The sequence below is a fragment of the Eriocheir sinensis genome, chromosome 48 (genome assembly GCF_024679095.1).
Source record: "Eriocheir sinensis breed Jianghai 21 chromosome 48, ASM2467909v1, whole genome shotgun sequence".
NCBI classification, from domain to species: Eukaryota; Metazoa; Arthropoda; class Malacostraca; order Decapoda; family Varunidae; genus Eriocheir; species Eriocheir sinensis.
Genome location: NC_066556.1, coordinates 6,382,348 through 6,398,904, shown reverse-complemented (window position 1 = coordinate 6,398,904; position 16,557 = coordinate 6,382,348). Strand labels below are relative to the sequence as shown.

At 43.4% G+C, this 16,557-nt stretch overlaps 2 protein-coding genes across 8 annotated transcripts in view; one reads left to right on the top strand and one right to left on the bottom strand.

The window, feature by feature from the left end:
• The window catches only part of LOC126981513 (uncharacterized), an 8,686-nt gene extending 3,752 nt beyond the window's left edge, over positions 1-4,934 (bottom strand). Inside the window, exons 1-6 of one of the 5 annotated variants that reach the window (XR_007733970.1) lie at positions 4,487-4,932; positions 3,708-3,907; positions 2,745-2,918; positions 1,295-1,727; positions 822-1,000; positions 428-574 (exon numbers count right to left, since the gene is read on the bottom strand). Coding sequence is in view for 3 of the 5 variants with exons in the window: in XM_050832630.1 (XP_050688587.1) it covers positions 428-574; positions 822-966; positions 1,295-1,727; positions 2,745-2,918; positions 3,708-3,907; positions 4,487-4,769 (1,382 nt within the window). In the remaining 2 variants the exon portion in view is untranslated. Of the gene's footprint in view, positions 1-427; positions 575-821; positions 1,001-1,294; positions 1,728-2,744; positions 2,919-3,707; positions 3,908-4,486 lie in introns of all 5 variants that reach the window. The other 4 variants (XM_050832630.1, XR_007733971.1, XM_050832631.1 and 1 more) reach the window with 4 other exon arrangements.
• LOC126981512 (aminopeptidase N-like) overlaps positions 1-16,557 on the top strand; it is a 40,159-nt gene that overhangs the window by 12,149 nt on the left and 11,453 nt on the right. For 2 of the 3 annotated variants that reach the window (XM_050832628.1, XM_050832626.1), the window contains exons 1-2: positions 11,649-11,784; positions 14,730-15,076. In XM_050832628.1, the coding sequence (XP_050688585.1) occupies positions 14,759-15,076 (318 nt within the window). In that variant the 5' untranslated portion in view covers positions 11,649-11,784; positions 14,730-14,758. Of the gene's footprint in view, positions 1-11,648; positions 11,785-14,729; positions 15,077-16,557 lie in introns of those variants that run through there. The other variant, XM_050832629.1, reaches the window with a different exon arrangement.

Here is a 16,557-nt window from a genome sequence, read left to right as displayed (position 1 = left end):
CTCCTTCTCCTCCTCCTCCTCCTCCACCTCCACCACCTCTTACCTTCTTCCCCTCCTTCTCCTTCGCCTTCTCCTTCTCCTCCTCCTCCTTCTCCACCTCCACCACCTCTTACTTTCTTCCCCTCCTTCTCCTTCGCCTTCTCCTTCTCCTCCTCCTCCTCCTCCACCTCCACCACCTCTTACTTTCTTCCCCTCCTTCTCCTTCTCCTTCTTGTTCTTACATGAGTAGTCTCAATAGCAGGACGAAGACAAAGAGGAAGGGTAAAAAGAAGAGTCTCCTCCTCCTTCTTCTCCTCCTCCTCCTCCTCCTCCTCCTTCTCCTCCAGCTCCTCCTCCTCCTCCTCCTCCACCTCTTACCTTCTTCCCCTCCTTCTCCTTCGCCTCCTCCTTCTCCTCCTCCTCCTCCTCCTCCTTTTCCTTTCCTCACCTAAACAGTCCCCACGACCAGCGGTCCACGAGGCTGATGACATCCTCGAACTGGCTAAAGAAAAGGCGTTGCATCCACGCTACTTTCGGAGTATCTGAAGACAGTGTCGAAGGCTGACTGCCAATCCTGTAGTTGAACTCGCGATACCTGTGACGGGGGTATAGATGGGGGACAAGATTAAGATCAGTAATAGTAGTAGTGGTGGTAAATAGTAACAGTAGTCGTAGTCTGTCTCTTAAGACCCGCGGGAGCCAACGCCTCAGCGGACTCGCTAAAATGGTTTCACTACTACTAGTACTACTACCACTACTACCACTACTACTACTACTACTACTACCACTACTACCACTACTCAAGGAAGCCGTTTGCAGTAGCTCGCGGCCTCCCAACTCGCCTGCTTTGCCTCCAGAGCATGACGGTGGTGCGGGCGGCGAGGGTCGTGAGGGTGCCAATCAGCGGCCGGAAGAGCAAATCGATCTCCGAGAAGGGCACCAGCTCGTCGTCGTGTTCCCGCATCAGCAACGGCCACTTCCCGAACCCTGGCGGCGGGGAAGGGAAGCTCACGACATGAATCTATAGTTTTAAGGGGAAAGGTGGAAGGTTAAGAGAACGGATAAATAATAGTCTAAACACGAAAGGGAAAATGGAGAGAAAGTGAAAACGAAAAGAAAAAAAGGCAAAGGGAAAAAAGGAAAGAGGAAAGAGAGAAAAAGGGAAAGTGTTAAAGAAATGTTAATAAAAAGGAAAGAAAAAATAGATTACCACGATATGGATTTCTCTTTGTCTGTTTTTAATGGGGAATAAACAGCCCTAGAGGTAAAGAAAACTGAAAATGCCAAGTAAAGTCTCTCTCTCTCTCTCTCTCACCTATCACCACCACGTCAGGCACCTTCTTCGCTTCCGCCAGGTCATGCAGTTTGATCACCTTCGGGCCGGCCCTCGTCGTCGGGTGGTTCATAACTGTCCCGCTCGGCGCCCACACCAGCGTCACCCTCAGGTCATAGGTCACGCCCTCCAGGTCACCCTCCAGCAGCGGCTTAACCGAGTAGGGGAAGTCAATCTTGTCTTTCGTCACCGTGGGGTAAAAGTGACGGAAGGGCTTAGCGTCGGAGTCGTTGGTGATCCTGAAGGAGAATGAGTCATCTTCCTCGGTGGTGGTGTTTGTGGTGGTGGTGGTGTTTGTGGTGGATGCGTCGTGGTGGTGGTCGTGGTTAGGGTGGATGCGGCGGCCGAAGATGTCAAAGGTCGGTGGGCGATGAACGTGGTTGATCAAGGCCAAGAGGAAGTTTTTCTTGGTCACCTACGGAACGGAAAGACAGGTGAACGGAGAGGTGTGCTGAAGAGGAGGAAATGGAAGGGAGCGTATACAAAGCAAATCATGGAAGAAAGAAAGAAAAGAAAAAAACAATTGCAGCCACAAGGAAGATCTTTTGCTCACCTACGGAAACCGAGACAGGTGACCGAATAGCTGTGTTGAAGAGGAAATGAAAGGGAGAGTCTGCAAAGCAAATCAGGGAAGAAAGAAAGAAACAAATTTGAAAACATGATACATGCTGCCGCCACAAGGAAGATTTTTTGCTCACCTGCGGAAACCGAGAGACAAATGAACAAACAGGTGTGCTGATGAAGGGGAAATGAAAGGGAGAGTCTACAAAATAAATCATCGAAGGGCGAAAGAAGAAAATCTGAGAACATGGTACCTGCGAAACGGAAAGAAAGGTGAACGAAGAGGTGTGCTGATGAAGGGGAATGAAAGGAAGAGTCTACAAAACAAATACCGGACGAAAGAGAAAGATGAAAACTAAAGGTATATGATGGTAGTGAATTGCATCCACGTGTTAGTTCTTTTTGCTCACCTGTGAAACGGAGAGAAAATGAACAGGTATGCTAAAGAGGAGGAAGAGAGGCGGAGAGTTATTCCCAAAGACAACACCTTTTGGAGATAAAATGAACAGTTATGCTAAAGAGGAGGAAGAGAGGCGGAGAGTTATTCCCAAAGACAACACCTTTTGGAGATAAAATGAACAGTTATGCTAAAGAGGAGGAAGAGAGGCGGAGAGTTATTCCCAAAGACAACACCTTTTGGAGAGAAAATGAACAGGTATGCTAAAGAGGAGGAAGAGAGGCGGAGAGTGATTCCCAAAGACAACACCTTTTGGAGAGAAAATGAACAGTTATGCTAAAGAGGAGGAAGAGAGGCGGAGAGTTATTCCCAAAGACAACACCTTTTGGAGAGAAAATGAACAGTTATGCTAAAGAGGAAGAAGAGAGGCGGAGAGTGATTCCCAAAGACAACACCTTTTTCCCTTTCCCTCACCTCTTTGCTGCCCAGGTAGTAGGAGTAGGTGAGGTCCGGCGGCAGGAAGTCAATAAAGGAGTGAGTCTTCTGCCGCTGGTTCGAATCCCCCACGAAGGTGATCCAGGTGGAGACGCCTTGAGCTGCCCGCGCCGCCACGCACTCCCCCGTCTCAGCCGCCCCGAACTCACGCACCTGAAGAGCAATACATCGAAGACCTGAAGAACGTACTGACGAACACACAGACAGATACGCAGGTAGACGAAAACATAAATGGGGAATATACCGATGAACACAAACATGAACAAAAAATAGTAAAAAAAAAAAAAATCATCCTCTTGCAGACTCCTTACGTTCTTATGTTCTTATGTTCTTATAAACACTTGCATAAACATCACACACACAAGACCTAAACAACAAACTGACGAACGAACTGACAGGTGAGTAAAAAGACAGACAGAAGACAGACACTCGTAAACATAAATATACCGAACAGACAGACAAACAGAGGCTAAAATATTACAAGGACAGAACATACATAAGTGAATTGGTGGATAAGTGTGTATTGGATAACACACACACACACACACACACACACACACACACACACACACACACACACACACACACACACACACTCAAGAGCCTCATCACCTCATAGATAATAAAGATCCGCGTCACTTGATAAAGAAATATATAAAAAAAAGAGTAGGGATTCCCAAACACAGGTGGGCCAAGGTGACCGAGTGGCAGACGAAATACGACAAAAGTGGGTGATTCTACAGGTCACGTACACACACACACACACACACACACACACACACACACACACACACACACACACACACACACACACACACACACACACACACACACACACACACACACACACACACACACACATACACACATACACACACACACTGGTAGATAGATAGACAGGTAAACAGACATATAGACAGACAGACAAACAGACTAACTCACCTGGCAGGGAATAAAAGGCAGAGACCCACGCATGAGGTGAAGACGGTTCCCGGGGTAGGCGAGGAAGGAGGTGTTGGAGGAGGAAGAGGAGGAGGAGGAGGAGGAGGAGGAGGAAGAGGAGGAGGAAGAGGAGGAGGAGGAGGAGTTATCTACCCGCAGGAGGGACGGCAGTTGATGACTCAGCTTTCGATATGAATCCTCTGAAACAACATTTATATATTCAGTACCCTCCCTCCTCCTCCTCCTCCTCCTCCTCCTCCTCCTCCTCCTCCTCCTCCTCCTTTTCCTTTTCCTTTACCTTTTCCTCCTCCTGCTCCTCCTCCTCTTCCTCCTTATACCTTCTTATCATCATCATCATCATCCTTCTCATCCGCCTTCCTCGTCCATACCAACATCAGTACACACGTGAATCATAATAACAGGTGAAAGACAGCGAGTATAACAAAGCTGAATTAATCTTGGAAAGCGTTGCAGGTGTGAAGGATTATACGAGGAAGTGTTTCCCTCCCTCATTATGGTCTTGTTTCCAGCTTGAATTTCTGTGTGTGTGTGTGTGTGTGTGTGTGTGTGTGTTATGTAAGCACTATGAGCCGTAAGCGGACAAACTATCAATATCTACAACAGTAACAATAATAACAACAATAACAATAAGGATAACAACAATACAAAATGAAAACAAAACAACAAAAATAAAACAAAACATAACCAAACACCACTCACAAAACATTAATCCCCACCACAAAAACACTCAAACAAGACTCTGATCACTCTACCCTTACCGGATTCAAACAGGAGATTCGGGTCACCATCTCCTTTGGCAACAGTGAAGAGAGCACGGCAGGAACGGTATGCAAGGGTGGCCGGGGGGGAAGAAGGGCGGGAGAAGGACACGTGGGCACTCTTTTGTTTACGTGGAGGTGTCGGCGGTGGGGGGAGAGGAGGTGAGGCGACGTTAGCCAAGAAGAATTCCCGTCCACTCTGAGGTATCACTGTTACCACTATGCACATCGCCACCACCACCACCACCACCGCCACCCTCACCCACTGCCCGAGTCTCGTCATGGCGCGTGTAATGAAGAAGGGGCTTTGTTTAGGGCTAAGACACTTGCATCTCCACCTATACAGGGCCGGGCTGCCTCACACGGACTGGCTGGTTGGCTGACTGGTAGGACGCAACCCTCGAAGCAGGAAAAAGGGATGGAAATTGGGTACCTGCTCGAATTGGTCTTTCCTATTTCGGGACTGTGGTGTTGGGCATTGTTATGATCGTTCTTACCTTCCCGAGAGAGAGAGAGAGAGAGAGAGAGAGAGAGAGAGAGAGAGAGAGAGAGAGAGAGAGAGAGAGAGAGAGAGAGAGAGAGAATTACAAACATGACCGGCCATTTTTTTATCATAACCCAACGGTCGGTCAGTCGTGTAGGTGGAGACGGTCGAGGGAAGGGAAGAGAGGAAGGAGGAAGGGAAGGGAAGAAGGGAAGGAGAAAAGGAAGGGAAGAAGGGAAGGATGGAGGGAAGGGAAGAAAGGAAGGATGGAGGAAAGGGAAGAAAGGAAGGAGGAAGGAAAGGGAAGAAAGGAAGGATGGGAGGGAAGCGAAGAAAGGGAGGACGGGAGGGAAGGGAAGGGAAGAAAGGAGGAAGAGGAGGGGAGGGGAGAGGAGGGAAGGAAAGAAAGGAAGGAGAGAGGGAAGATTTGAAAGGAAGGGAGGCGAGAAGGAGGGAGGGCGAGGCAGGAATGAGGATTGGGTTACAGATGGTCATGTTTTTTCTGTGGCTTATGCTCATTAAGAAGGCGTGAGGGAGAAGATAATGAGTGAGGGAGAGAGGATGGAGGGGCGAGGGAAAGTAACAATGGAAGGATAGTGCAGAGAAAAAAAACGTTGGAATATTGAGAAGGAAAAGGAGATGAAGATGCAGGGAAAACTAAACTAGAGAGATGGTTTAGAAAGGTAATGAAGGAAAAGAGAATTGGTGGGGAGAGAATGAAGAGATGAAGGAAAGCAACAATGAAAGGATGCTGCAGAAAAGACGTTAGGGTATAGAGAAGAAAAAAAAAGATATGAATACGCATGAAAAGCTAAACTAGGGAGATGATTTAGAAAGGTAATGGAGGAACAGGGAATTGGTGGGGAGAGAATGAAGAGATGAAGGAAAGCAACAATGAAATGATGCTGCAGAAAATATAGGGTACAGAGAAGAAGAAAAAAATAGATGAATACGCATGAAAAGCCAAACTAGAGAGATGATTTAGATAGGAAAAGGAGGAAAAGAGAAATGGTGAAAAGAATATGAAGATGGAAAAATAGTGCAGAAAAGGACATTGGAATACTAAGAAGGAAACAGAGATGAAGACACAAGCAAAACTAAACTAGAAAAATGTTTTAGAAAGGGAAAGGAAGGAACAGACTGGCGGTGAGGCAGAGACGGCAAAAGCTTAATTAATTTTACCATTATAGTTTACTGAAAAAATCTGTCTTAACATATAATACCTGAGATAATAAAAAAAATAGAAAAACAATAAAAAAAACAGCATAATAAACAAAAGAAAGAGAGTGTGTAGGCAACCAGCGACGAGGGAAAGACAAGGTGAAGGTTCCGGGAAAGGCGTTGATCAAGATACCTAAGAATGAGGAGAGAAAGTGCGAGGGAAAAAACACCAGCAGAATCTTTTCCTCCAATTATTTTCCCTCTCCCAGATGCTATATACAAGAGCCTTTTCCGTCACTGTGTCGAGTATGTGTCTGGGGGCTCCACTCACACCGCTCTTTTGGACAGAACAGAATCAAGGGTTACGCCTCGTCAGACAAACTATAGAAAGATGAAGCCTAAAGACAATCTATGGTACAAATGACTGACTGATTGATTGATTGACTGATTGGATGCTTGAAAGATTGACGGACTGACTGACTGACTGAGTGATTGATTGTCTGACTGATTGACTGACTGACTGATTGAACGATTGACTGACTGACTGACTGACTGACTGACTGGTTGATTGACAGACTGCTTGAATGATTGAATGACTGAGTGACTGATATATAAAGGAAATAGACAGTAAAAACAGCTAGTTGGGGGGAAAAGGTTCAAGGGGCGAAAATAATACATTGACAGAAGGCTGCGGAGAGTGACACAAACACGGGGAGTGGAGAGAACACATGGAGAGAAAAGAACAACACATGGAAAGGAGAAAACATATACAGTGGAGAGAAAACATGAAGGGGGAGAGAAAGCACATGGAATGGAAGAGAACCAGGAGGGTGAGACAATGGCAAGAGGCAGGCCGTGAAGCGATATGCTCAGCGTGTAATTATATCTCACTGCGTTGTTCAGAAAAAAACATTCCACGCCACGACAGAACACTCGCTGGACCACTTGTTACAGACCGCGAAAGCAAAACATTGTCGTCCGCCGCAAAGCATAACGTGACATCTTCGCACACAGCCCCGCGATGACCTTATGAGCCTGACAGTGATGAAGAAATGTATGACTCAAGTTTCAGAGCAAGAGGCAACGACTGGTTATAAAATGGTGGAGATTGTGCAACATATAATCAGTACGACTCCAACGGCACTCAGAGGGAGGAGACGAAAAGAAGAAGAGAGAAACACACAGGAACAAGAATAAGAACAAGGAGAACAAGAAGAATAAGAAGAAGAAGAAAAAGAACAGGAACAAGAACAAAAACAAGAACAAGAAGAAAAAGAAGAACAACAAGAACACAAACAAGAATGAGAAGAACAAAAACGAGAACAAAAACAAGAAGAACAAGAGAAAAGAACAAGAACAAGAGGAACAAGAAGAACACGAACAAGAATGAGAAGAACAAAAAACGAGAACAAAAACAAGAAGAACAAGAGAAAAGAACAAGAATAAGAGGAACAAGAAAAAACACAAAATGAAAAAAATAAAGAACAATATGAACAAGAACAGGAAGAACAAGAACAAGTAGAGGATGATGACGATGAGTACTAAGCCTTCCTTACAGAACACCTGACTGGGATGTTACAAATTTGGTCAGGTGTGCGTGTGTGGAGTCACGGGGAACTAGTTAACTCTCTCTCTCTCTCTCTCTCTCTCTCTCTCTCTCTCTCTCTCTCTCTCTCTCTCTCTCTCTCTCTCTCTCTCTCTCTCTAATTCCATTCCCTCCCTCCCTCAATCATTCCTTCATTGCAAGCGGGCCCAGTCAGAACCTTTTCCACGGACATCCCAAGACAGGCTCCTTCACAGTAGGTCGGCAGCCACACTTCAGCCCGGGAGAGAGGGAGGAGTTACTTAACCATCGAAAGGGAGGAAAAGATAGATGGGAGAATGGGGAAAACGAGGTGAGAGGTGATATGGAGGGAGAGATAGGCAGGAGAGGGAGGGAAAGGGAGAGGAGAAGGTGGAGATGGAAGAATGGAAAAAATAGAAACAAAGATAAATAGAGGAGGAGATATGCTTGAAAGAGAAGAAAATTTGGAATGGTGAGAACAAGAAAAGATGATATGGACGGAAGATTGGCAGAAGAGAGAGAAAAGGGAGAGGAAAACGCGAAGAATGGGAAGAAAAAGATGATTTCAGAATGGAGGGAAGATAGACAGAAGACAAACAGGAGGGAGAGAAGAAAACGAAGACGGAAGAATGGGAGGAATAAAGAGAGGTGATATGGAGGAAAGATGGGGATGAGAGAGATAGGAGGGAGAGGAGAGCGTAAAGATGCAGCGAGGGAGATGATAATGGAGGGAAAGATTGCTAGGAGAGAAAAAAAGAGGGAGAGAATTACGGAAGGAGACATAGTGAGAGATGAACTAAAGGGAGGGAGGAAGGGAAAGAGGCTAAAAGGGACAGAAGAGAAATAGGAGGGAGAAAAGGACGGAAGGAGAGATAATGAGAGATGAACTAAAGGGAGGGAGGAAGGGAAGGAGATCAAAAGAGACAGGAGAGAGGAGAGTGAGGAGAAGATAACGCGAATCGTATTGTTTCTGATTTTTTTTTTACAACAAAGGGAACAGCTCAAGGGCATACAAAAAAAGGAAACAATAAAAAAAGCCTGCTACTCGCTGCTCCGAAAAAAAGAATCAAAAGAGGTGGCCGAAAGTGAGGTCAGTTTCGGGAGGAGAGGTGTCCTGATACCCTCCTCTTGAAAGAGTTCAAGATTCACGCATTCAAGATTCACGCATTATCATTTACTCTTTTATTGTAGTTTTCCATAAAGTTAATCAGTTTGAGATGTTCAGATAACGGTGTTCTTTCATGTGACTTTCGTGTGACAGAAAAACACTCAGACAAACACACAAACAAGCAGACAGGCCAAGGCAAAAATAATGGTCACCCTCCTAATTCTCTTCTTCATTATTATTATTATTATTATTATTATTATTATTATTATTATTATTATTATTATTATTATTATTATTATTATTATTATTATTATTATTATTATTATTATTATTATTAGCAACAGCAGCATTTCCACTAGTCATTATTCTTCTTATTATTTTTTTTACCATTGTTATCATTATGTTCAACTTTACCCTCCAAGATTAGGAACAAGATCGATAACGTTATGCTCTTGAGAGAAGTTTACATTTCATAACTTCTTTTTTTCTTTTGAGCAAGGACAGATCGGTTATAAAAAAGCTTTCCTCCTCCTCTACCTCCTCTTCCTCCGCCTCTTCCTCCTCCTTCTCCTCCTCCTCCTCCTTCTCCTCCTCCTCCTCCTCCTCCTCCTCTTAATCCTCCTCCTCCTCGTCCTCCTCCTCCTCCTCTCTTTACCACGATCACCATCTTGTATCTTATCACCAAAGATTATCAACAGGGAATTCTAAGGTCACTCTTAAAAGACAGCCATGAAAAATGTAAACCAATGTGACGATGGTGTAGTAGTAGTAGTAGTAGTAGTAGTAGTAGGAGGAGGAGGAGATACACAAAGAAACACAAAAGAAGAACAAACAACAGCAGACCTGATGGTCCTTGCGAGGCTGTTTGTGACAAGCTACACTAATTATCTTATCAAAGATGGAAAGTGAAGGACAGAAAAGGCGAAGGCTCCTCCCCACTCCCCATCCCTCCATCCAAAGCTGGCAGGAAAGGAAAAAGAACCATGCAGAATGGAAAAACTGCATGGAAATTATGTAGGAAAGAGGAAAGAACTACCATTACTGCTACCACTAACCGGGCGATAAAAGCGGACAAGGACACCAGTATTCGAAACAACTTAACGTTATTACGACAATGAGTAATATCTTAGTTGATGGATGGATTCAAAATACTTGTCTAGTCTATTCTTGCAGGCCGTAACTGTTGCACTATCAACGACATCACAGGGTAGAGAATTCCAAACATTAACGACTCTATTGAAGAAGTGTTTGGCTTCGTGCAACGAGAATCTTTTACCACATCTTGAAATTGTTATTTTTTCATGTTCTATTTGATCGATCAATTGTAAAGTAATCTTCCGCATTAATATCACTGAATCCTTTAAACATTTTAAACACTTCTTTTAGATCGCCTCGCATTCTTCGTTTTGATAGGCTGAATAAATTTGCTTATTTATGCCTTTGTTCATGATATAAATTTCTCAACCTAGGAATCATTTTTGTTACTCTCCGTTGAACCCGTTCTAACTTTTCTACGCCTTTTCTGTAACTGGGAGACCAAAACTGTACACAGTACTCTAGACGGGGTCGAACCAGCGACTTATAATTTTTATATCACTTTTTCCGATTTATTATTAAAGATTCGTCCGATGAAGCCAACCAATTTGTTTACGATTTCAACTATCTCTGAACAATGCTGACCGGGCTTTAAATCGCTTGATATAGTGATTCCAAGATCCTTTTCTTTACTTACTGCAGAAAGTTGTTGGCCATTCATTACGTATACCGAACGCGAGTGTTATTGTTACCGATGTGCAACACTTTACATTTGTCAACGTTAAATTTCATTTGCCATTGATTGGCCTAACGTGCAAGTCGATCTAGGTCTGATCGTAATGCTCCTTCGTCGAGTGTCATAGTTACCTTACTAGCGATTTTTGTGTCATCAGCAAATTTTGATACTTTGCAAGTGAGCCCATTATCGATATCATTAACATAAATTAAGAAGAGCATGGGACCAAGCACTGCTCCTTGAGGTACGCCGCTTCTGACATCGAGCCAGTTTGATGAAACACCGTTTATAACTACTCTCTGTTTCCGCTCAGAGAGCCAGTCCGCAAGCCAATTGTGAATGTTACCCGAGATACCGTGCGCCAATAGTTTACTGAGCAACCGTTTGTGGGGGACCTTATCAAATTCCTTTTGAAAATCCAGATATATGATATCTACTGATCTACTTTCAACGAACACCGACAACTGGTTCCCAGGGAGGCTTTTTAGTGTAGAGGTCGCCACACTCCTCTACACCGCAGGCCTAAAAATTAGGCACGATCCAGCTGACTAGGACCCTGGAACTCCAGCCATTGTCTCATAAAGAGATCCTCTACCAGCAGTCAAATCCACCACTGCTGCTGCCCAGAGGTTTCACCATGACCCTGGCACGGGAGACAGATCAGGTATTACACCTTGTCCAAAGGTGACCTGAGATTATACAAGGCAGGGGCGTCTAGTTCCCTGAGGTGAAAACACTTCACCCGCACACAGGGAGGAGGAGGAGGAGGAAGAGGAGGAGGAGGAAACATGGAAACATGGAAACATGGACTGGCAGGCAGCAGAAAGTCTGTTGGCTCATTACTAGGCTGCCTGCGTTCAGTGATTCAATCAATTCGTTTGCCATAGGAATGGCTTGGGAGGAGGAGGAGGAAAGGCAGTAATAGTAGTGGAAGTAAAGGAAGTTTATTCTTCGGTAAACACAAAACAAACATAAGTAGGCCACTACATCCAACTACTACTCAGCAGCCCTTACACAACCTTCAGGACTACCCTCACGCGGCCATTTAATCTTACGCGGCGGCGATAAGATAAAAGAGACATTCGTCCTATTAAACAAGAGCCTGGCGGGGCGTCGCAATCACTCCCGCTGGACTTGGCCTCACCCACGCCCGGCAGCCTCCGAGTGTACTGAAGGAGGTTCAGTGTTTTAGGTCTTATTCGTAGCACAGGTGAATATTCCGTGGCGTGTTTGTACCCTGTGTTTCTAGGTGAAGCGCAAGGTGTATATGTAATCTTTTTTACAGTATGATCTCACGTGTTTGTGCTATGTGTTTCTAGATAAAGTGTATATATAATCATTTTTTACAGTATATTTTTACAGGAAATGAAGCAGCTTAAGGGCATAAAAAAGTGTAGAGGAAAAAAAAGTCCGCTAAACGCTGCTCCTAATTAGATAAAAAGTAGTGACCAAAAGAGAAGTCAATCTCGGGTAGAGAGGTGTCCTGATACTCTCTTCTTGAAAGAGGTCAAGTCATAGGCAGGAGGAAATGCAGATGGAGGAAAGGTGTTCCAGAGTTTACCAGTGAAGGGGATGAAAGAATGAAGATGCTGGTTAACTCTTGCATAAAGGGTTTGGACAGTACAGGGATGGGCTAGAGTAGAACGTCGAGTACAGCGGGGCGGCGGGAGGGGGGAAGCATACAGTTAGGCAGTTCAGAAGAGCAGTTGGCATGAAAATATTGATAGAAGATAGAAAAAGATCCAATATTGCGGTGGAATTTTAGAGGTAGAAAACGATGAGACGAAGAGCCTTTGACTCCACTCTGTCTAGTAGAGCAGTTAATGTAGAAAAATATCTGACAGAATGATGCGCCGTTACCCTGCCACCATTTCATGCATCTCGGGGAAACTTTTGCTGTTACCGAAGACTTAGGACAGAGTGCGGCATAAATATTTGAATTCCGCTTCCCCTTCCCCAAATAATTTTCCTCTTTCTGTGCTGTGGTCTGACGATTCCTTTCTGAACGATCTATTTTTGCTGTAATAGAGGGAAACTGTTCTACCTGTGTGCCTATAAGCAGTGGCTCCGCAGGGGTCCCTTCTATCCTCTACCCTCTTTCTGGAAATGTCTTCACTGATCTTTCCGCGACTGGCTGTAATTCCTCACTTAAACGTTCCTACACTATACCGTCCGTTCATTTGCCGATAAATCTACTCTGCATTATTCCTCGCCATTTACCAAAAGTCCAAAGCATGAGGAATCGCACAATCATAGGACGAATGGTATAGGGCGCTTAACATCTGTTCTCTGACCTTTCTATTGTTTAATATTAAAGCAGAAGGAACTTGGTCCTTCAATGCCTCAAAAACTGAAATTCTTCATAACTCGACACAACCTTCCAGACATCAACCCCCTATTCTTCAATAACACAAACCTGTCCCTTTCCACACTAAACATTCTTGTAATGTCCTTTACTCAAAATTTCAACTGAAAACGCCATATTTCTTATCTCACTAAACTAGTATCCTTGAAGTTGGGAGTTCTTTGTCATCTTCATCAATTATTTTCATACTGTGGAAAACTGTGTGCATCCATCCACACAGCACAGTTGAACAAAACAATCAAAGTCTTTTCTCCTCATCAACTCGTCCCTTTACTGGCTGTCTTCTATCCTTCAAATTCACTAATTTCATGCTAACTGCTCTTCTGAACTCACTAACTACATGTCTTCAACCCTCCCGCGGCCCTGCTGCGTAAGACTTTCTGTTCTAAGCTCAACATTGTGCTATTCAACTCCCTAATGCAAGAACTAACTAGTATCTTCAGAGTAAGAGACGAGAATAGATTATAAGAAAGCATTTGGCTCTGTCAAAACTTCAGCAGTCATGCAAGCACTCAACAGGCAGGGCGTAGATGAACCGTACATAAAGGTGTTGGAGGATGTACTGAGACAGAACGGAAACCATCAAATTCCACAAGATATAATTCCAATAAAAAAGGTGGTAGGAGAGGTGACGCGATATCTTCGAAACAGTTCAATCAGTCTGTTCTCTCTGTCATGATGTGTGGATCAGAGATATCGATACTGACCAAGTCTCTGGAATTTTTATTATTATCATTGCAATAAAAAACACAAAAGTACAAATAAAAATATATAACAACGATGATAATAATAATAATAATAATAATAATAATAATAATAATAATAATAATAATAATAATAATAATAATAATAATAATAATAATAATAATAATAATAACACAGAGGGTCAGCCATTTGGTTACACAATGCTCCTCTCCTTGCCCTCTTGATCCTCGACCTTGGAGCTGTCACGTCAGTACCGGCAACACACACAAAATAAAAAAAAAGCACGGGAGATAAGATAAAAATGCAAGATAACAGCACCTTCGAAACCAAACATTTGATAACTGGAAATCTTTATCAGGGAATCGTGCGAGAGAAAGAAGAAAAAACCCCATTAAACTTAAGGACATTATATAAGAAATTACGATAGAACTTGGGACATTCGAGACCAAGTACCGGTAATAGTAGTAGTAGTAGTAGTAGTAGAAGGTAAAAAAACAAACAAATAAGCAAAACGGGAAAAAGAAAATACACACACACACACACACACACACACACACACACACACACACACACACACACACACACACACACACACACACACACACACACACACGATAGAAGGAACAACAAACGCCATCATCCTATTTTATCCTCATTTCAGAAAGGATTCCGTTAAACCGTCATTTCAATCATCTCCTCTTCTACTCTTCCGCTTCCTTTACTCCCACGGAAGAGCAAAAAAAGACAAAAAAGAAAAGAAACCACAGACACCCCCGTCATAGTTTTTCCTTTTTTTTTAAGAAACGACTCCTCTAGACTGTCCTTTCATTCTCCTCCTCCTCCTCTATCCCCTTATCTTCCTTTAGCTCCAAAAAAGAAAAAAAAGAAAAGAGGGACCACAGACACCATTATCATATCATTTTCCTCTATTCAGCAAGGACTTCGCTACATCGTCCTTCTACCTCCCTCCTCCTCTACCTCCTTTTCTCCCCTTAGCATCCCCCCCAAAAAAAAAAGAACGAAAAAGAAAAATAACAGGAAAAGAGGAACCACAGACACCATCATAATATTTCCCCTCTTTTCAGAACGGACTGCCCCCCCTCACTCCGCCATCATGGTCAAGAGTCTTAGGGAGAGTCGGGAGGTGCTTTCTGAGGCCTCCCAAACCTCCTCCTCCTCCTCCTCCTCCTCCTTGAGTGTCGGAGGTGGTGGGTTACGAATCAACCGTCGACTGGCCCTCATCTTCACGGGCCTGTTCGTGTGCTCGGCTGTGGCTGCGGCGGTGCTGGTGGTCACTATCTCACCGCACCAACAAGAGCAACAACAACAACCACCACAACAACAACAACCGCAACCACAACAAGAGCAGCACCAAGAACCACAAGTACAACAACAGCCGCTGCACTTGCCACAGATACAGCGGGAGAATATGGTGAGATACATAGATACATAGATAGATAGATAGATAGATAGATAGATAGATAGATAGACAGATACAGATAGATAGATAAATAGATAGATGGATAGATAGATAGATAGATAGAGAGAGAGATAGACAGACAGATAGATAGATAGATACAGATATAGATAGATAGATAGATAGATGTAATGAGTTTTAGCATACTTAATTAAGTATACATATTCGCTTTGTATTTTCCCGGTATCTAAGCAGGTTCGGAATACATATTTTTACTCAATTAACTTCTATTCCTTTATAAATTGATATAAATAGATAGTTTTGACGCACTGAAGTCTCCATATTCGCTTCTTGAATTTTCCCATTTCTAAGCAAGTACAGATTCACATCATAACTACACTGATTTCTGTCTCTTTTGCAGTTGACACAGTTTAAACACAACCATATTCCATTCCTGTATTTTTTTCCTATATCTAATAATCAAGTTCAGTATACACATTTAAACTTCATTAACTGCTATCTCATTCCGTTCAGTCGTCTTCCATTTCTTACTGCAATTTCAACGTGTGTTCTTGCGATAATCAGCCAAGTAATCGCCTTTGTCTCTAATGGTAGCAGACGGTACGGCCTCAAGAGAAGGTTATTAGGGTGGTGGGGAGGAAACTTAACCCAGGGTGACACGGGAGATGAGTCTTGCTGAATTTTTTAGGTCAATTATTGGGCTTGACAGTAAGAGGGGAGGAGATGAAGACGGTGGGGGCCAGGGTAAGACAGTGAAATGTGGCAAGAAAACACCGTAGATTGAGGTAGAGACTGTCACGTATCGGGGCTGCTTCTATTGATTGTGTCCTTGGCTGGGAATGAGAAGAGAGCACAGGGCGATGTTTAAAGGGTACTGGGGCAGAGATGAAGGCGAGATGAAGTAGGACGGTGAAACTGGGAAAGCTTATACCGTAGACTTTATCAAACACGTCTTGGTACTTATAGTGTGGGGTGGTTGGGTACGAGAACAGGCCACTGGGTGCTGTGTAAGGGGTACTATTGTATGGGTACTTGTTATAATGCGGGACCTTCGACTTCATATCTTTCATGAGGTAAATATAAAGTCGCTTCTAAAACTACATTCGTTCATTCTTTTTGCCATTTTTTTCTCTTGCATTTCTCCGTTTTTCTTTTCATAGGAGCAGGATTTTGTAGGCACTTAGTTCATTTAGTGTTCATATCTTAATCTGTCTCTTATGTCATGAAAATAAAAACTACATTCGTTCTTTTTTTTTGCCATTTTTTTTCTCTGGCATTTCTCCGTTTTTCTTTTCATAGGAGCAGGATTTTGTGAGCATTTAGTTCATTTAGTGTTCATATCTTTATCTGTCTCTTATGTCATGAAAATAAAAACTACATTCCTTCATTTTTTTTGCCATTTTTTTTCTCTTGCATTTCTCCGTTTTTCTTTTCATAGGAGCAGGATTTTGTGAGCATTTAGTTCATTTAGTGTT